Genomic DNA, 22,030 nt, shown 5'->3' on the forward strand with positions numbered 1-22,030 from the left:
TGTTCTCCTAACGCTGGTAAATCAATAAACTAATGTAGCAATCCCTGTGCCTGCACACAGTCCAACCTTTCCTTCACTTCCGTGCTCCTTATGTACAACTGAAACTGAGTATTGACACTGAAGCAGGAACTGTGTCTGAGTGGCATCTCATAGAAATAATTTAAACCCATTTTCTAAATTACCAGAATAATGACAGTAAGTCAGACTTGTTGACGCATTTTATTGTGAGATGGGGAGTCTGGTAAAAAACTAGAAAATGACCATGATGTAACAAGGAACTTAAAAATGAAGTTTCAGATTTGTAACATACATACATGAATACAGGAACAAATTGGCACGAAAATGTTAAACATTGTTCCCAACACTGTTTATAAGATTATTCTAATTTGGCTTACTAAGGAAATGAGAGTTTTATGGTTAGACTAATCTCTTAAGAAAACTGCAGAGCATCATGCTATTAGTCACACAGTGAATTTCAAAATTTAAGAGCTTTATATTAAAAACTGGGTAAAGGTAAAATGAATTAATTGCAATTGTAAAATTAATACATTCCCATTTTAATTCATCTGTTCTACAGTCCAAGGCAAGTATAAATGTTAACATAACACTGTTAAATCAAATCTCAATGCAAGAGAACCGATTGCATCTCTACTTTAAATCTTATCAACTTTCCAAATTTTCATACTAAAATATATTATTGTATTAATACAAACTACAGTATTATACACTACACTGTGTAATAAATAAAGAAATATAAAAATAAGACACATAAATATAAAAGTTTTCTAAAACTAAAAAGGTACATATGTCAGTAAGAAGGGTATTAATACTGCCAGGTTTGAAGACATACAGTACAAAATGTTGCACAGATCTATAAACTAAAAGAAATAAAATAATACTGATAGGTAAAAATCAGCTAACATTGTTAATAAATGGGGTCCATAATAACTAACATTTGAAAATACTTATGAGCCAGATAACATGTCATGTATGTGTCTGAAATTAAAGTAAACCAATAAAGCAATAAAGCAGATTAGAAAATTTCCCTTGTAATTATTGTAGAGAAATTCTGCAAGTCAGGTATTAACCCAAAATACCACCAAATAATTAAATAATGAAATATACCAGTGTTCTTACTTCTCTGGTGGCTGAGTGTTTTTTTCCCCATGTATAGTTTAGAAGTTTGATACAAATCAACAAATGCTAGTTATTGTAGGCCACACATTGGATAAAGGCTGCTTAGAGCCTTCGTAATACTGATAAATGGCACTTACAGCACACAGGTCTTGCATAAGGCCAAAGGAGATACAAAGCTTCATATCATATCCTTCATATTGTTACTACATACTCAAAACACAATTACAAACACTGTTTTTGACGACTTTCCTGTCCTTACCAGTATTAACACTGTTAGTCCCTGCAATCAGAACTCAACGACAATCTTCTCAACTACATTTTTAACCACATGAGTAAGAAACTTCAGTTCTTCTATCATCTGCTTTCTTAAGGCTAACAATACACTTTAAATGATAATATGCTCTACTACAACATCTAATGTCATAAACTGCTACCTTCTAGGTTGAATTTACAAAGGTAGCCAAGCACTGTTTGCAACTGCATTACAGGTCTCTGCAAAAGGGAATTTTGTAGTGCAGAAGTTCTCACATTTTAAAACATAAGAAAATACTGAAGCGGATTTAGGAAATGTTTTACCGTAAAAAAAAAATCATATAAATCTCTCCCAATTGTACAGTTTAAAAATTAATCAACTTAAGAATGAAAATTAATACTGATAAAACAAACAATGCCAGATGCTTGTCTATAAATCAGGTTTCCTACAACCTGTTAAATCTTTGCTTCCAGAGTCACTGTATTTTTCTAATCTGCTTCATGTTATAAACTTGTTCCTAACTTTGAAAACTGTGTGAAAAATTACTAAGTTTGAGGTTCAGGCACACCTGGATTTCTTTTTTTTTTCTTTTCATTTTTTTTTATATATATATTTTTTTACACAGTAGTGAACAGAAATCACAGTATGCAGGCTACTGCGTTTCCATGAAAAGCATGTATAATATAGAACGAACTTCATTACCATTTTCTTTCCATATAGAAAAAACCTAGCATTTAAGCTTTATTCATTATTTTCTTCTGACACCTGCCCATTATTTTGTATAACTTCTGGTTCTGCATTGCTTGCTTGATTTACAGCTTCATCGTTCTTGTTACCTTCAGTTTTCCCTTCTTCCTCTTCTGCTTCTTCTTCCTCTACTTCTTGTAGTTCCCTACATTCTTTTTCTTCCTGAAGTCCTTCTATATCTTTTTCTTCTTCCTCCTCTTCCTCTTTTTCACTGTATTCCTCTTCTTCCCTGGTTAGACTCTCTCTCTCATCCGAGTCGATCTGCGAGGGAGACGCCCTGACAACCACATGCTCACTACTCAGGACCTCCTGGCCCGTCTCCTCCTGTTCCGTGCTGTCACGCTCCTCTGTCTCTCGTTTGCAATAGGAGTAGCGATGATTCATGTGCTGAGAGTAAGACCCCGAGTGCGAAAACCGCTTTCCACATTTGTCACATTGGTAGGGTTTTTCCCCAGAATGCAGTCGCATGTGTTCGATCAAATGGTGTTTGTGTTTAAATGCTTTTGTACAGATTCCACACTCGTGAGGTCTTTTACCTACAAAATAAAGCACAAACAATGGGCACCTTGTAGTTGAAGTTCTAAAAATTTACCCTGTTGTTTTCATTGTAAAACACTGGTGGTGAATGTGTTAGCAACAATGATTAAACTTTATTTAACAAGATGTTCTACTCTACACATTATCAGCCTGAGTTTCCCACCTGAGCCCAAAGGAGGAGGGTGCAAGGTTACATTGTCACAATTACGAGGGTAATTTGTAAGTTTTTTCAGGAAATCTGATCATAGAAGGACAAACAGATTCTCGGATATAACTTTTAGCACAAAAAAGTGCAAATAAAAATTAGAAAAGGAAACATTTTTCTTGCAGTAAACTACTTCAACTCAAAAGCATTTTAACTTTTCTATATTGATGGTAATTTGAAATCAATCAAGCTTTTATGTTGGTTTTTGTGTACCAAGTCCTTCTTCCATGTGACAGGTAAAAGAAAAATCATTCTAAAATCTAGGCTGACACAGGTAAATGCTTTATCTACAAAACTTGCTGACTACACATGTATTGACAAGAAAAATCTGCTTTGTTTCACTCAGTTCATTTTCTGCTCTGTTTTCCAGCTTTCTACTTTGTCTTGTTTTTAGAGTCTCTTATAAACCTATCAGGAGCCTAGTAATGTTATTTTGATTTCAGCATCCAAAATTGTTACACAAAACAAGTTCACAGTCATAGCCCAGACATAAAAGTTGAAGACAATGAGACAGCAGCTTTTTGGTCACACAATAGAGATGATCAGCACATCCATTATGCCAAATGAGCAGCGAGGTGGGTGTTGGTCTCTCTTCCAAAGTAACAAGTGATGGGACAAGAGGAAATGGCCTCGAGTTGTGCCTGGGGAGGTTTACATTGGATATTAAGAAAAATTCATTCACTGACAGGGTTATCAAGCATTGGAAGAGGCTGAACAGGGAAGTGGTTGAGTCACAATCCCTGGAGGGATTTAAAAGACGTGTAAGATGTGACACTTTTGGGATATGGTTTAGTGGTGGGCTGGGCAGTGCTGGGTTAATGGTTGGAGTCAATGATCTTAAAGGTCTTTTCCAACCTAAATGATTCTATGATTTGAACATTTCATTATTAAAACTGGAAGGGAAAGAACAATTGTGTTAGGAAAAGGAGTTAAAAGAGTCTCAGGACAGGAAAGGTGTGAAATTAGATATGCCTAATGAATACAACTTGAGAAACTTGATCAAGTAGTAAAGAAAAAAGAGAATTTGTTATCTTTTTAATTCTATATGTGAGATGACAATAAAACAATAATATCTAGAAATATAATTAATATAATATAATATAATAATTCAGTTACTCTGCAAGCCAAGAAAGCAGAGCACCATGAAGAGAGTATCCAAAAGTTCCAAAGAGTTTATTTTCTGGATGTGGGGAAAGAGGAAATATAGAGCCAGCAGGAAAGAAATATATAATACAAAATCCAATATATATTTGGCACCTAACCAGTAAAAAAAAGAATTTTTATTTTAAGACATCACAGAAGAAATAAGAGAGCAAGAGTTACTAATAAAATCCTAAAGGTACCAGAACTGGAGCCAAAAGGAACAACTATGAAAAATTAAAAATAAAAATCAAAGTGAAAAGGGTGTTCTTTAGGGGTTAGATTCTATGTCCAATGAATAGCTGAAGCTATAAACTTCAGATCATTACAAATGTGGCTCAGTTTGAAAATCCTTCTTGCCAGATAGATACGCTGCCTTTCATGTACATACACGATCCTTTTTTCCTAATTCAAATTTTTAATTTTTCTTAACTTATAACCAGGCAAGGTAAATTAGAAGTAATACTTCCTCAATTACAGGCTGCGGCTTGAAGCTGATTATTCATAAGCCAGATGCAAAACTTCCCCTTTTTCTATTTAGGATTTAGGTCTTACAAATTTAAAGAAAGAAAGAATTGCTGTTCTGTCAAAAAAATACACAAAACATGAGTTTCTAAAGAAAGCTGATCACAAGCAATAAGAAGGACTATTACACTTCCCTATAGTGTCTGAAAACTGGATTATAATTGAGATTATCAGTTACACAAAAATAATGATCGGAAACATCTTTTCCTAGTACATACCTGTGTGTTCATACTTATGTCTCAATAATGAGCTGCTCTTCTGGAATATTTTGTCACATAAATCACATGCATACATCCCATTTTCTGTCTTTCTCATTTTTTTCTTTGGGGGTGTTGAATCAGAATCATTTTGATCTTCTACATTGGATACTCCTTCTGAGCTAGTGTCTTGCCTTTCATCCTTCAGAAAAATTACAAAAAAGGTTGAGTTCAATGAAAAACAATAACTCATGTAAACTGAAGCTGCACTGTTATTCAAGTTCATAAATAGCCAAACAAAATTGTTTAGACTTCCATAGTCAAAATGGACAGCTTTGAAGTCCCTGCCACCTTACAAATACAGAATTCTCAATGGGACTGGCTTTAATCACATGCAAATCTGACTGTTGGCCAGGTCTAAGCTGCACTGGCACATAATATTTTAGCATCGATAAAAGAAATGCATTGTTAGGATGGAAGAAAAGATTACAGACCTATAAAGTACCTCAGTAAGCTGGAAGAGCAAATTCATCATCTAATTGCATTTTTCAGCTAATGTTGGTCACCCACCTTTTGCTGTCTCACAGATTTTATCAAGACTGTACGTTTTTACTGAAGTTTTCACAAATAGGTACTTAAGTTACCATTCGAATTTGCATATTTGACTATCCTCTTCCTCATGAAACTACCACAAATACTACTTAACCCACAACTCGGGGACTTCGAATGCTTCATTAGTAAATAGTTTTTAAAATACTATAATTGTTGTCTATTTCTAAGCATTTCGATATTTTCTAGTGATATCAGCAGTACCACTACACACAGATTTTAGCATATGTTATCAAATCTGAATATAAAAGTGCACATGCTAGCTACCTCAAATGTCTGTCTCATAAACTTTAATGTATAAGCAAACTTGTAACTCTTCAAGGCTCAGTCTTTACATGTGAGTCACTTTTCTGCTCTGTCCCTACCCCAATGCGCACAGGTACTTCTCAGGAGGACTGACCCTGATTAGATCACATCTGGATGTACTCCAGGGAGGATTAGGACCAGATACAGGAATGGCAGATGAAGAAGATAAATACCTGCCTGACTTTCAATTGAGAATATATCCGCATTTTGTTTAAAGTGCCATTATGGCATAGGATGAATTCAGCTACTCTGTAAGCCAAGGAAGAAGGGCAGCATGAAAGGAGTAGCAAAAAGTTCCAAAGAGTTTATTTTCTGAATGTGGGAAAAGAGTAGATATGCAGCCAGCAAAAGACAGAACCCATGTTTTTATTTTGCTTTTTGATTAGGAGAATTAGAAGAATTAGACTGTCCTTTAAACAGTGAGCATTAATGTCCTAGAAAATTAAATACAGTGAAGAACTGAGTAGTTCATGCACAATAGTTTCTGTTAGTCTGGACTCAAGTTGCCTGAGCTAACTAGCTTCGCAGAAGGCTTAACAGTAACATCTATTACCTATTTACAATCAGTAGCTTGTATTTATATTTTTATTTAATTTATCCTGATAGTTTTCTGTTAGTTCAGTATGGATACAGATTGAATACATAATACATACATCATAGAGGAATACGGGGACCGAAGTACCTGATTTCCATTGGCTTGGATCTGTTTTGGTGGTGTCTCATGAACTGCAGGACTAACTGTAGTAGAGTATGTGTAAGCCACCTGTGGAATCAAAATGGTTTGCTTATTGGCAGCGAGAGCTCTCAAGCATGGAACACTGTTCTGGTCAGCAATGGCAACAATTGTAGGTAACTGGGCAGTGACTGTAGGTATAGCAATATTTATGGGATTGGCACTTGGTGGGATTACATTTACAATAGGATCAGAGTCTGTAACACTGTTGTCCTTTTGTGGTTCTTTTTTTGCACAAGTTAAGTTCAAAGGTTCTTCTTGGACAGAATAAACACTGTTCTGGTAAACACTAGTTATGGTAGATCTTTCCAACAGTTCTCCATGTTGCTTTGGTAGCGAAAGGTCAAGAGGTTCGATTTGTGGCTCTTCTTGTACACCCTCTGCTGTGTACGTGAAACCCTGTGAATTTCTTGATGAAGAAAGGTTTAGTGGCGATGCAGATGGCGTGCTACTCTGTGAACCATTTGGAGTTGATCCCCCTGGTAAAGTCTGAGATTTCGTTGTACTGACAGGATTTTGTGAGTTATTTGTGCTGCTCTGCGGTTCGCTCGCATCTGTAGTTGCTGCTTGATCATCATTATCTGCGGGACTGCTTAATTTAACTTGCTCGGGAGAAGATGGTCCAGAAGACGGCACAGAAATTTGTCCAGCCTGCATTTTTTCAAACCACTTTTTTACCACATCCAGTGGTAGGTTTACTGAATCTGCTATTTTTGAAAGCTCTTCTGCGCTTGGTTGTGCATTTAATGCATAATACGCTTTTAGGAGCGAAAGAAGGTTCTTTAAAGGTGGCTGACCAGGAGATAAGTTGTTCTCCCCAGTTTCTGACAGGACAGGGGAGTCAGGTTTCTCAGCTTCTGTTCCACTGGACTGGGGAAGCTGAGGAGGACTTTTTGTTTCATAGTGCTTTAGTTCTTGAAGTGCATTAAGATCCCCTGGACAGTCATCACACAGAAGACAAGTGCTATCATTGGTCTCTCCTTCAAAGTTCTTATCTTTCTCAGACTTCACTGTAAGATCTTCTGGTAATTTTTCATTTTTGCAACTATTTGCAGGAACAGAGTTTTCTTTTTTTAGATTTTGTGGAACAACCTGAAGTTGACTTGGCTGCTCCAAGCTGTAGTTGATGATAATTTTGGTTGTCCCATCTTGGTCAACCAAAGGAAGACTGATAGCTGAAATGAGGGAATGGCCAGGTTGTTGTATAGATGCATTGTTGATTGTTTCTTGTTCTTTGGACGCAAGATTAACATGATTGTTTTCCAGTACTTGCCTTATTACATTACCATCCACTGCCACTTTAAGTACATTTTGAATGTCACTTAAATTGATGCTTATGGGAGACACCAGACCTACTGTTGGTAGAACAACAGCTTGCACCACACCCTGAGGAGAACTGGTTGCCTGCAATGGGCTACCACCACTAAAAACCCCATTCTGCAAAGGGGTTGAACAATTAATTCCTGAAGCAACCACTATGGGTTTGAATTCATAATCCACAGGTTCAGTTTTAATTTGGTTAAGAGGAAGCTGCTCTTGCAAAGGTTTGTTTTCTATCTTTTGTCGTATCTGTGGTCTTGCTGGGCTACCTGGTGATGCAGAAAGGGAAGGGGAGGAGCACTGAGACATCTTGAGCCCTGTCCGGGCTCGACCATTCACGGGCATCAAACCAATACACTTCTTACTGCTTATGTGTGAACTGTATGAACCAGAATGGGAAAAACGTTTCTTGCAGTTTGGGCACTCATATGGCTTCTCTCCTAAAGACGAAAAAGAAAGAGGAAAAAAAAAAGGCATATGCAACAGTTTGCTATGTTACAGTGTAAATTCATCAAACAATAGTAACCACAGAGAATACATCGAAGTGATCTCTCAAATAGACCTAGGGGAAAAAAATCTCATACAGTGAATTGAACAGTAAGAGTAATTACATTATCTATAGCTCTGATCCAAGGCTCCTTTAATAAGTGTGTGATCCACTAGTAGATATAGGATGGAGCCCACATGATCATGTGTTCCAGTATTTCTGTCTATATGACAATTGCAGATTTCATTAAACTCCATTCAAGTAGTACCACTACTAATATCAGAAGCTGCGTAAACTACTTCAGAATGGGAAAAAAGAAGAATATGATTATCTAAAGAAAAACTACAATAAATGCAAATCATAACTGTATAAGAAGCTATGTATATTTTATTGTAGCAAACTCAAGTACAATCTACCCATAGCTTCCTACAATACTTATCAGTTCAGTTAAAGACAGAAATTGAGAATCTCTTCTGAGTGGCCACATTTAACCTATTGTTATATTATATATTAAAATATATTATATATAACATTTTCTATAAATTAGAACTTTTTAAATAAATTGTATGTCACTGTGTCCTGATTCTACTTTAATATGACTAGTCTTGAATGGTGACAATCACAGCCATGGTAGGAACACACAGATCTTATGTCCTGATCATTATCAATTAAAATTCTCTAGCAAGGCTTATAACACACTGACTGATCTGCAAACATTAAATCAAAAACAGATATGTGAAAAAGGACCAGAAGGATGTCCCCATTTCTTCTGCCACAAGTCAAGTTTTCCTTAACTGTAAGAGCTTAAGCTGCAAATGTAAATCCTCTTGAGTTTTTCTACATATTCCCTGCACACAGCTGAAGGCTGCAGTCAGTGCTTTCAGTGTCCAAAAGAGAAAAAAAATAAGGAAAACACTAGTATTTTAAACTTAGATGTACAAGACTGCTATCACATCAAAGGTATAAAGAATAAAAATGGCAACAGTAGTACTCAATTCAATGCTTGATTTATTTACCACTGTGGATTCGTAGGTGCTCCTTTAGGTGATGTTTATATTTAAAAGCTTTTCCACATTCAGTGCACTTGAATTTTCGATTACCACTGGACTGCGTCACATGTCTCTGTAAGAAAGAATTCTTAATTATTGCACAGACCAGCATGTTGGAGAAACATCTTGTATTTTCACATTGTAAGAGAAAAAATGCAATACAAAAATGAAAAGAGTCAATCATAATTGTAAGAGACTGAAGGTGGTATGGGTAATGCATGAAAAAGAAACAAATTACAAATCAGGTAAAAACTGAGACACATGTATTCTGAATAAATCTGGTACACTAAAAAGAAAAAACAAAACAAACCCAAAATACAGTTGCCCCTTCTCCTCAATTCAGATGGAGCTTACACTGACAAGTTATGTGAGTAAGAAGCTCCAGGATGCATGCTAATGCTACTTGTGAAAGCAAAAACACCAAGAACAACCCCAAGCCCACCACCCACAGAATATTTAATGCAGGACAGGAAAACATTAAAGCCTATAAAAGTCTGTTTAAAGTTTAATCAGCTGACTTGGTTTTTCCATTTACATGCTTCCAGTGCTTATTTTTGGCCTTGGATTCCTCTATATAATGATGTCACAGGATTGCTCAAGAGAAGGTAGCTCAGTGACAATAAAGGTACCCTCAGCCACAATTAATTCACAAAGTAAATGCAAAAAAATAAATCAAAATAAATAAAAATATGGAGGGATTTCCCAAGTACATAACATCAAATCTCTTCACTATTTGCTAGTTTAAAAAAAGCAAAAGACATACATGTAAATATATGTAGTATATGTGTGACATGTATATGTAAGATCTATAATTTTATCACAAACTGTACAACTTTATGAACACGTATTTTTAAGGACAAAAATTACACGCACTTTAGAAGTTGAAGCAGCTGAATTACCAACATGAAATGAAGGAATTAGAAATTTTTCTGTTCAAACAAATTGTTTATTAAAACAACCCCAGCAGCTCCTTTCTAAGTAGAGCTCACTTGGCAAAAAGATACTCTACCACTATTTGGATGCAGCTGCAGATTTTTGGTAACCAGAGCAAGTAATTTCATAAACTCATTAATGGAACTATTCATGTGCTGTGGGGACACAGCCTTCCCACGGGTAGCCACCACCAACAGGCTGGTGCGGATTAGCTTCCTCTGGTATGAAACCATGGTTGGGAGCTCCTACCTCTCACTTTGGTTCTGCTGTGGTTGGCAGCGCTGGGAGCAGATGCTCACTGAGTGCTAAGGATCTTCCCTGAGTGCAGACACGACAACTGTGGGCTGAAAAACGCACTGGAGGAACGTGGATGGATAAAAATGCAGGATGATGATCCTGTTCTGACTTATGCCTGCAGATCTGAAGAACCCATGGCTGTGCAGGTTTCTGGATGAAAGTCTGAGTTCTCTGAGATATGAAGTTCAAATTATCAACCCTTCCCGTTCAACACCCTGTCCTCCTTTATATGTTACAAATGCTAACAGAAGACAAATTGAAGCAAGATAATCTAAATTACTTCCAAGTACTCTAATTTGACAGTTCCCTTGGGATAAGCATTTGGTTAAGCTGCAGATTTTACCTCTCAATAGATACTGCTCCCATCCTCCCCAGGGTGGGCTCCTTCCTGCCTCCTCCCAGGCTCTGCAGTGAGGTCTCCACTCTGACTTATCCTGATTAGCACTTGACCCTTATTCCTGGGTTTGTCAGCTGTCTTTTGCTAGTCCATACAGCTTTTCAGCTCTGTTTAACTAAGTCCCTTGAAGATGATGTTCTAGATGATTGCAGCTGACTCACTGCATTTCACTTTAATGATCCAACTGCACTGAGTGTAGAGAACTGTGTCAGGATTTACTTAAGCCTGCAGAGAATCAGTTACTACCGTTTGACTTGAGATTACACAAGTTAACGGCTCTCAGGATATATACAGTTACTGTAGACGCTGGACTACATAAATATTCATACTAAATATCAGTGTGTGTATTCAATCTGTCAGAAACGTTTCTGCTCCAGTCTTTAAAATTTAATGTTCTGTTTCTATGGCATGGAAGTCCACATTTATTTTATCAAATTTTTAATGAGTTTTCCTGTTTTCCTGGTCATAGCTATAAGGTGCTTCGAGCTTTCTACTAGGTAGTATTTCCAAATCTATTTTGCCTTACCTTCTTATATCTGTAATTCTTTATTCAGCTTTCTTGCTGTCCATACTATACTGTTTTATAAATCCGGGACTTCCTCAGAATTACCTTGAAGGATCTTCTTTAAAACTCAGAAATCATAACACTTCTCTAAAGCACTATCTGTGATATTCTTTCACCTTCAGGTTCTCAGATTCAAATGGTTTTCCCTGTTTCAGCACTGTTAAAGCCAGTTATGTGTGATATTTTGTGTCTGTGATGTGTGATATATTTTTAATACACTGTACATAACTGCCACTTTCTGCTCATTAAGGAATTAACTGCAGCAGTCAAAGAATACTCATCTGCACTCCTTCAAGGACTGAAAGAAGAAACATCAGCATTAAGGTCTGTAACTAGCAACTAATAAATCTCTGCATCAAATATTTACTGTGCTTAGGACTGAAGCCACTCTTTTCACACCAGAGAACCAAAACTGATTATAAGAATCCTCAAAAGCTTTTTGGAGGACAGGAATTACAGATATATCAGGGTTTTTTCACAGATGGTTTTGACCATGGTCTTCATGAACTGCCATTTCTCAGCAGTGTGCATGGCACTATGACATTTTGAAAGACAACCTACAGGTGCTTTGTAAATTGATGAGAAAAAAATTCAACCAAATTTAAGAAGCACTTTTTCATACTGCAAAATCTTTTCTGGTGCTTCACATGTCAAGGCAGACCATACATACCCAGCATCACCTCCTACAAACCGTGAGAGGTGTAGGAGCAGTCAAGGGAGCCATGAGGGACACAGGGCACAGGCGAGCAGTGAAGGAGAAGGTGCAGGCTCTCTGCTGAAGCACAAATAGCTGCAGTTTGGCATATCTCCCCCTGGCTCAGAAGGAGGCCCAGTGTGCACATACCCCTTTCACTGCCTTCATTATATCAGATTTTATCTTTGCTCTTGCTTCCTCATACAGAACAATTACAAAATTGTCACATGCTGGACATTAACCAGCTAACAAAGCTACCCAAATAATCTACTTTCAGGTGAAGTTCTTTAAGAATAAGGCATTATGTTTCAAACATGCAGCTGTTTAAGATCCACAACTATAGGTCTATACTTTACTAAGGACAAAAGTTCATTTTCCATTACACAAAGGATGTAACCATGTACATGCACATGAAGCCAATTTTGAAGATATGACAACTTTAGTAATAATAACAAAAACAAATACATATTTCAAATTTGCCAAATATCTAAACTTTTGTAGTTTTAATTCCGGCTAAGGCTCTAGAGAAAAGAACACAAATAGGTATAATATTGAGTTTCAGATACTTCATAAAACAACATTAATCAAACAATTGTGCCTTCAAAAGTATAAACCCATTAAAATATATCTGCAGGAATACGATTTAAGCTTCCCTTTGTCTCACTTGCTGTTTTTTATCTTTTCATTCAAACTACATACAAATATGGGAAAGGCTTGTATCCCCCCCAACTACTTTATTTTTCTGCTTTTAGGCTTGTAAATACAAAAAAAAAAATTGAAAATAAATGTGGTAGCTCATAAAAAAGCATTGTTTAAATAGCACTCATAGGTTTTATAGTTAGAAATATAAGATGTATATAATGTGACAGTAACTTTTAAAGCGGAAGCCAAGCCAAAAAGAGAGCAAGACAGAAATAGGAAATATATTCATAGGAAACATATTTGAATGTTTCACCAGAATATGCTGGTGAGGTTATTCCAAACCCTGTGAGACAGTAATATCCTTGCAGCATGATGGTCAATACTTCTTTTACCTCTTTAATTTACCCGTGAATGTGAATGCTCAGGTATAAAAATGTATAATAAATTTTTAAGCCTGTTACATTCTTGGACTTAGTGATACTTTGTAGAATGGAGGTTAATAGACAATGTGTAAAAAAGCACCTCCCTTACCCTGGGATATAGCCTTTCAGTTTAACAAAATATATGTTGGTTGTGAGAAATGTTGAAGTACTTTACCTTCTGTTTTGTGTCTTTCTGTTATGTTTGTCTCCTGTTTCATCTCTGGAGATTATCAATTTTTCTAGTCTGTCCTCAGAAAGGAACATCTCCAAGCCCCTTTAACCTAGTGGTGGAAAATCTGTACAGTTTTTAATCTGGATAATTCCTGATTGTTTCAATTGGTTCCTGAGCCTTAGAGTGCCCTGATAAGCTATGAAAGTATGTGCTGGGGATGGATAATGGGAGAGTGGGGGATACAAGAAGAAAAGAAAAAAAGGGATAGAAGAAGAAAATCTCAGGATCTTCCGTAGTGATCAGATGGCTAACTCATGGAAGGCATTTCAGGGAATCATGCCCTCAGGTCAGCCCATGAACCAGAGAAAACAAGCTCATAATATCCTTAGCCTTTTTTGTTCCTTCATTTAGTACTGAAACACTGTTTTTTATGCATTCATTATTTGTATATTGTCTTCTACCATGAATTGCATTTAAAAACTGTACCTCACAGTTCAAGCAACACAGTGATTTGTTTCTTAAGGGCAAAAATGCTACAGTAAGTTGTGAATCATCCAAACAGGATTTATGAAAGAAAAATGGAAGTGTTTCACAAAAGATTTGAAATTAGATTTGAGTCATAATTTTTATGCAATGCTAGCCAATGAACAGGAAAAAACTCCAACTAATTACCTATAAATGTAATAAAGAACTTCTGAAAACTAAAATTTAAGCCCAACAGATGAATGAAAACATAGGAATTCAGATCTCAACTTTTGACAGCCACAAAAAAAGCCTGACTTGAGCAGCAAGCTAAAGTGTGCACTCTGGGACTGGAACTTCAGCACACAGATAATCTGGTGTGAACAGCTTACAGCTTACTTGCTCTCGACATTTTTGCCCACATAAGAAATTGCAGTGTTGTTACAGAGAACAATAAATCTTTAATTCAAACGCCACTTACTGGATCTCTTCCTGATTTGTGTGATGTCATGTGGCGGTCGAGCTGCGTTCTGTAGGCAAACGTGTAACTGCACAAGGAGCAACTAAAGTTATCTTCGTTCTTTTCATGGCGATATTTGATGTGTTCCTTCAGGGAGGTAAAACGCTTGTACCCTCGGTCACAATACGGGCAAGTGAGCAGCTGGGAAAATGCATCGGGTGTTCCTACACAGGAGAGACAATACACCATATTTAAATAAATGCAAGTTCCAAACTTATTACCACCAACAAACAGGCTTTACATTTACATATGTAAATATGTAAATACGTAAGAAAACATGCAGCTGCTAGAAGCTCCATTTGTTTTAGAAAAGGACTAATGATAATTTAGATTTTTTCCACAGGTATTATGCCACTAACTGCACTGTGGTATCGTTCCCCCCCCCCGTGTACACTGGAGAGAGTCAGCACAATGTGCTGAAAGGACAAGGGGGAACGGTTTTAAACTAAAAGAGGGTAGATTGAGACTAGATATAAGGAAAAAAATTTTTATGATGCGGGTGATAAAACACTTGAACAGGTTGCCTAGAGGGATGGTAGAAACCCCAACCCTAGAAACATTCAAGGTCAGGTTGGATAGGGCTCTGAGCAACCTGATCTAGCTGAAGATGTCCCTGCTCATTGCAGGACTACCTGACCTTTAATGGTCCCATCCAACCCATTCTATGATTCCATGATATACAGATATGTATGTGTTAGTGGAACGCACTGTCTGCAGGATAGAAAGGTGAGAGATCAAACATGAGGCCATAAATATGATTCTAATGTGATCTATGGAATATATTTTGCTGGCTTTCATAAAGTTATTCCGTATTAGTACAAAGAAAAGTGAAATCAGATTGAAATTGAATAATAATTTCACAAGTCTATTTCTGACATGTCACCATTTATGAAGTTTTAACTCCATCCCTTCTTATTACCACACATTTACTCCCCATACGTAGTAAATTATGAAAAATTACACAGTAAATTATGAAAAATTAATTTTTTAAAGAGTTGAAAAAATCTTCCTTTGTAAATTGCTAAAAGTATGTTTAAATAAATGTAGGGTTTGCTGTATTTGATCAAACCATCAACTTATAGGTGTGATATCTTTGAATGACCATGGTACTCCAAGACAAATAGGAAGCAAGTGTTGCAAGGATGCACCTATGCACTGTGCTGAGCATGAGCAGGAAGGAAAGGTGGAAAGTCTTTACTGATTAACATTTTATGCTCTGACGCACGAGGGACACATTTGTATGCACTGTCATTTAAAGTTTCAGAACTATAAGAATTATTAATACTCATAAAATTAACCAGTACCCTAGAAAGTACTTCTGAATTATTTACCTTCATGACCTCTTCCAGCAGTTATCACCATAGACTCATTATATGTTCTATGAAGTAGCAATTCATTCTGTTTGTGTGGAACTTACTGGATTTATTTTTACTGAATGTGTCACTGCTCTTGTAACAGTGAAAAGGAAAAGTCAGATTAGGTTTTGTTATTACTAAAAAACAGCACCTTTTCTGTCATATCTGTTCTTTTACACTTGTTACAGTAACAATCAAGTTACCACCCCTACTGCAGTGGTTTTTGTTGTTCTACCCTTGCTGTTTTTCCTGGTTTAGCTGGGTTGTCCAAAAATGAATCCATCCCCACATATACAGACACAGTATGCTTCCCTTCAATTCTCTTTTCTCCATCCACAATTCAATTCAACTGACATAAAGAATACTCCATTTCAGCACAAATACAACTCAGTGGAAATGTCAGAAGCATGTTAACCTAAAGTCTGTTTCCACTGGAGTAAATGGCAAAACAGCAGTTTCCCAAAGTCACTAAAAACTCTGACTCTCTGTTGCTTCTCTTGTCCAATCCACCAGTTTGGAAGCATGTATCTTTAGCAAATGTCACCATATTGTTGGCATTTTATGTTCCCAAATGATTAAAACAATGAACATTATTGTTCAGCATTGTCATCTTCAGAATACTTCTCTGTGAAGTTATTGGGATAGGTCCAATTTAAATTATTATTGCAAATGTGTATTTTTATTGACTACATGGAAATCACACTGCAAAACTGATTTGACAATCTGTGTCACTGCAACCGCAAATTAAAATCCTAAATCAATCATGCACTTTTTTAAAAAAAATCTCTAATACATAAAATCTCTCGAGGAATACAAAAGGTTAGCATTACCTCTTTCACTGCTCTTCCTCAGTCTCCAGTACAGTACTACAGCTACAATGACATTTATCTGTTCAGTTATATATATTTTTAAAACTACTAGGACACAGCAACTCCTAACCGTTTATGCAGGATGTTACTTTCTTTTGAAAAATTGTAAATACTCCAATCGAGGAACACAATCTGGGTGAAACTGTAGTTGTCATAGATTATGAAAGCTGAACACTTTAGAGAGCAGCACAAAATGCAAAATCAATCAAAACATCATTTGCCTTCAAATATTTCATGATGAAGAAATGAACAAAGTATGACTCCCCATCTCACTTAGAACACCTTAAGCATGAAATTTCCTCAGAGAAAAAGTCCCACATCTACTTCTAAATAATAACAGGTCATTATTTTGCCATAAACATTTTTGTATAAACAATACTTTTTTCTCCACCGTTGCCTTTTCAGGCAAAGAAACCCCAAAGCCTGTCATAGACTGGCTACCCAATAAAAGAAATCCTATCTAATAAATTCTTTTGGGAGCTTTGTTTAGGAATACAAAAAAGAAAAGAAACATAACTCCCCTTAGGTTATTATTACATAAAACCACAATAGCTTGCTTTACTCCCATTATACTTCATAGATGTTTATTCTGTTATAATGATGTTGAATGGATTTATGAAAGCTTGAATTTTTTTTCCAGTTACTTGAGGTTATAATTTAGGTACTCATACAATTGAATACCAGTGCATGCTTTGTTTCACAAATCAAGTAGTAATGTTTTTTGCATGATGATCCCATCCTCTTATAATTATTAAACAAAGGGCTTTTTTCCCTTAAAGTTACATATTTGTCTTGTAAAATGCAACAGAACTTTTGGATGAAGTAGTTAGTAAATTGATTTCATGAGAACTGAACTGGTGACCTATTTACCATTTTCATCCTGACCACTAGCTTCTGGTGTGCCTTGTCTCTGATCCTCCTCAGGTGCTTCAGGGTAGATAACAGCTGTATCTTCTTGTTGAAGGAATTCTTCAACATTAGGGTCATGGTTTTGCTCATTTTCTGCATCAGAATCACATTCATCTTCTTTTACTAAGAGTGAAAACCAAAACACAAGATATGAAATGATCAAAAAGAACGTAAATGAGATTCAGTAATTCACACTGCCAGATCTCCCTCTATCCAAAGATTTAAAAACTCTTTACAAATACTAGAGTAGGTCAAGCCCTTTAAGATGCCAGATTATTCCAAGTTTTAAAACTGAGAACCAGTAGCATAATGATATTTAGAAACTTAACATAGTTTGCCCCTTCAACTCAGTGCATTTTTATCATTTTAGGTTTAGCTGTTCCTCTCAACTTCCCTGCAAATCTTAAATGCAATATTAATTATGATTTAGCCTTTGTAGTTTGAAGGCCAGTTTACCATCGTGGCTCCTACATTTGCAAAAGGAAACGTGTTGCCTTCAAGACGTAATTTTTAATGTCATTTATAATCGTTCATTAGCACAAGCCCAGAAGATATTTAAACTCTGAGTAACAAGGGTTTGGCCAGATGAAATGCAGCACACTTGAACTCCAAGTGGCTTGTTCTTTGGTGTTGAAAATGGCTACCAAAAAGGTTTCAGATCTAGTTAACAACCTGCAATATTTTCCAGTTAAAAACTTATGAAAAAAACCCAATGAACAACTGTATTACAAAGTTAGCAGATAATAAATATGTTACTTAATGCTTGTATAATAAATATTTGCTACCAAGTATTTGCCTAAATACATTGTTCATAGAGTTTATTTTTACCATGGTAAAACATTCTGTGAGAGCTCTGCCTGCAGCACACTAAATCATGACAGATGTTCTCCACTATTAATGTGACGTATCTTTTTAACAGGAAAAAATTTTATGATTCATCTCTCAGTGTGAAGTCACATATTCAATTTGCAATTTGACACAATCCTTTTATGACATGAGGCAGTCTCACATACAGACTGTAATGCAATGCGTAATGTAGCTCTCCATACTTGTGTGGAGAGGTCTGACTTCATAGAAACTGAAAGGAATGTGTGAATCTACAGTTTTAAACATATCAGTGTTAAGATGTAGGGTTTGGTTCGTTGGTTGCTTTTTTGTTTGTTTCTAAGTAAGGCTTACTCTGATAATATCTAGTAAGGGCATTTAAAAAAAAAACAACAACAAACCCAAACAACTTAAAAAAAGCTGGATGGGCTGCATGATAACTTTTTGTCAAGAAGAGAAATAGAAAAAATAACAAAGCATCTGTTTTTGAGTCTGAAACTGAAGTACACATCTAATTTTGCCTTCTGAGTAACCATTACAAACAGGAGTTTGATTTTATTTGAGAATAAAATATAGTATTAGCTTAAGTTTATTTTTGTATAATCCTTACTAGTTTAAAACACTGTCTTTAGACTTGTACAGCTGCATGTTAATCATTGCTATTCCCTGTTTTGCCCTTCAGAGACACGGTGCTGCAGCAGCTCCGTGGTCAGACCCGGGCAAGAGGCTGCTCTGTGACACTGGTCATCGACACCTCCAGGTCACAGACACACAAAAGGTGCCTGGATTATTTTTCCTCAGCTAAAACACTGTTTACAATTTAAGACCTCTAGCAATTTTATAAAGAGAGGTGTGAGAACTCCAAAGGTTTCAGAAGGTGACTCACCTAGCCAAAATTCAACAGAACTTTATGATTAAGGGACTCAGATTAATAAAGAAATACCTGTACATCCAATTACATCGGTCTGAGCTTCAGGCCCCAGGATTTCCTTTGTTTCTTTTCCAGCTGAAATAGCACATTTCACAAAAAGAAGAACAACTATTGAAAAAAGCCCACAAAAAACGCCCAAAAAAGAGCTTCCCCCCAACAACTTAATATATTTATTTTTTCAGTGATGTTTTCAATGTATGTATTGCTTACATTTAAACACAATGTTGTTTCAAAAATACAGATTACACATTATTTCAGCAATGTGTGATCAGCTGAACCACGAAGATATTTGTTGGTTAAGGAAACAAAATCTTAAAAGGAAGCGGTGCTAAACACTATTATTTCAAGAGAGGTAAAGACATGGACAGTGCATTTCTCCAGCAAATACAGAATCAGCTACTTAAATGACCCTGTCTACAAATGTAGCTATCTGAAACACTGGAATATTATTTCCAGAAACTAGACTATCATAAAACAAATACATTTATAGTATTTTCTCCAATTAGCAGTTTTCAGAAAGGATTGATAATTTGCTGGTAATGTCTGCAAACAGCAACCCAATGTGCTCCCTTTCTTGTAAATCCTCTAGAAACCACTTATGGCTGTGATTGCTTAAACAAAAAAAGGATTTTAAACATGTGCTGTCCACTTCAGAACTGTGCATGCAGAAATCTTTCATATATTGAAATGTAGATTGCATGTAGAAATCTTTCATATATTGATTCCAATACTCAGTATGAGTTTGCAGGTCCCAGACATCCTCAGAACTAACACTGCAGAGCCAACCTGCCACCCAAGCTCTGCCAGCTCTGCTGAGCTGCAGCATTCAAGGATGCAGCATGGAAGTTTTAACTCACTACAGGTTGTTGGTTCAAATCAATACACGGCCCAAGTTGCTCTTCATTTCGATTGCCTGGGTACCCTGGGCTGGGAAGTTCCCATAGGAAAAGCCACTGTTGACTTTTCTATCAGTACCTGCCTTACAGCAAGAGTACATAAAAAAGCTGTTGGTTGGTTTGCTCTTTATCAGTTGTATGCTACACTAACATATGTGACATTATTTCATAGTTCCAGTAGGGAAACCTTGGATGCTTCAGACCTATACTGCAGAAAAAGACTCCCAGGTGATCCAGGAGGTTAGACCACACAGCTGCTACGATCTGAAACGGCAACTGTTAGACTGTTATTTACCTTATTTCACTCTACCTCAGTGCAGGAAAAAATCCTTTGGTTTGGCAAGTCAAAAGCCCAGGACGTTCCAGCTTTTTAATTACAGGAGAAGGCAATTTCTCCTTTATGTGGAAGATGATAAATTGTAAAAGAACTTTAAGTTCTCAGATAGTACCAGCTTCCTCAAAGGAAAAGCTTGCTAATTCTGTATACTTTGACCAAATCCCACAGACCCAAAGTATCTGCAAATAGTGACAAACAAGAAATATGTTTAAAAGGAAACTGTAACTCTTTAAACTTACATTAATTTCAATTGTCATCTTAAAAAAACCCAAATAGTCTGTATTTTACTGTTCAATATTGGATTGTGAACTAATTACATTTTTGGCTCACAATACCAGACTTGGTTCAGAATTTCTAAGATGGATAACTAGATGCAACGCAAATTTAAATCCAAAATTTAATTTCTTAAAATCAATCATGATGTAAACTCACAATTTTCCTCTAAAAAGGGTTTGTGATTTTTCTCCATTATGAAATAGGGTCTATGGAAGAGGGGTAATATCAATAAGTTATTACTCACAGAAATTTAAATTATAGTGTCTCTAGTAAATTCCACTGGCTTCAGTACTAATAAAAGCTATGCTTCCCAAGGGAACATGAAGGAATTTATGGCATTATAGATTAATGCCAGTGAAGTTAAAATACCTTTCAATTCTAATAATCATAACCTCTCTTTGGTACTGTCTCTTCCCAACAGCTAAAAGTGGGGTATAAGACAGGGAGGAACCCTTTTCCACAGCAGGTGATCTTCCCTAATGCTGTAGGAATAATTAATAATTTGAAACATGTTAAGTAGAGCTCCTTCTTTACAGTTATGTATGGTCCAAAGAGAAAGGCAACTTTGCAGTCGTGCCCTCAATCCCAGTTATCAACAAGCAAATAGAGCTGCTGGGAAGCAACAGAATGGGATGTGAAGATGGGGGACACTGTTCCATCAAGCAGAAGTCAAAGCTCTGAGTTGCAGAGGAAACTCAAGCTACCTGCTAAATGACAGCTTAAATACAGGTCTCCATGAATAGCAACCAGGGCATGAATATCCATCTTGGCATTACATCTGGACATACCAAATAGTTGTAAAACAGGTTCTTGAGTTTCTATATCTCATCACTGCTTATGAACTGCTGCTTAGAGATATGGTGGGGCTTCCGAGGGTTAAACACTAATAATTTTCAGGTCAGAGGGAACAGTGTTAACTAGCAGCAAACATGCATGACAACTGCTGTCATAGGCTGCCTGTAAAAATCTCAGCATGGCTAAGACAACTGACCAAATTTAAACCACTAGCAAAACGGAAATTTTGTTTGTAGGCCGAAAGACAAACTTCTCTGAAATTTCCACTGCAGTGTTTATCTGCAGAGAAGGGAATAAATTCCAAAGCCCATCAAGACAGTTTCTAATTTAAATTCTTTAATTTTCTGATATGCATATAGCAAGCACTATTTGCAGCTTACAGTATTGACTGGTTGTTTGCTTTTTGATCAAAAATATGCCACACTTTTTTAACCTTCCTCCTAAAGATTTTGTTTTATCCCTCAACAACCAACCAAATGTTAGAATAC

At 36.3% G+C, this 22,030-nt stretch overlaps 1 protein-coding gene across 1 annotated transcript in view; it reads right to left on the minus strand.

The window, feature by feature from the left end:
- Window positions 1-200: 200 nt before the first annotated feature.
- Window positions 201-22,030, minus strand: part of ZEB1 (zinc finger E-box binding homeobox 1) — a 123,008-nt gene continuing 101,178 nt past the window's right edge. Inside the window, exons 3-9 of the mRNA XM_017820253.1 lie at window positions 19,251-19,313; window positions 17,444-17,605; window positions 14,311-14,513; window positions 9,213-9,318; window positions 6,339-8,149; window positions 4,763-4,943; window positions 201-2,673 (exon numbers count right to left, since the gene is read on the minus strand). Of these exons, the coding sequence (XP_017675742.1) occupies window positions 2,132-2,673; window positions 4,763-4,943; window positions 6,339-8,149; window positions 9,213-9,318; window positions 14,311-14,513; window positions 17,444-17,605; window positions 19,251-19,313 (3,068 nt within the window). The 3' untranslated portion in view covers window positions 201-2,131. The remainder of the gene's footprint in view (window positions 2,674-4,762; window positions 4,944-6,338; window positions 8,150-9,212; window positions 9,319-14,310; window positions 14,514-17,443; window positions 17,606-19,250; window positions 19,314-22,030) is intronic.

This window comes from Lepidothrix coronata, unplaced genomic scaffold (assembly GCF_001604755.1).
Source record: "Lepidothrix coronata isolate B3197 unplaced genomic scaffold, Lepidothrix_coronata-1.0 Scaffold80, whole genome shotgun sequence".
Classification (NCBI taxonomy): Eukaryota; Metazoa; Chordata; class Aves; order Passeriformes; family Pipridae; genus Lepidothrix; species Lepidothrix coronata.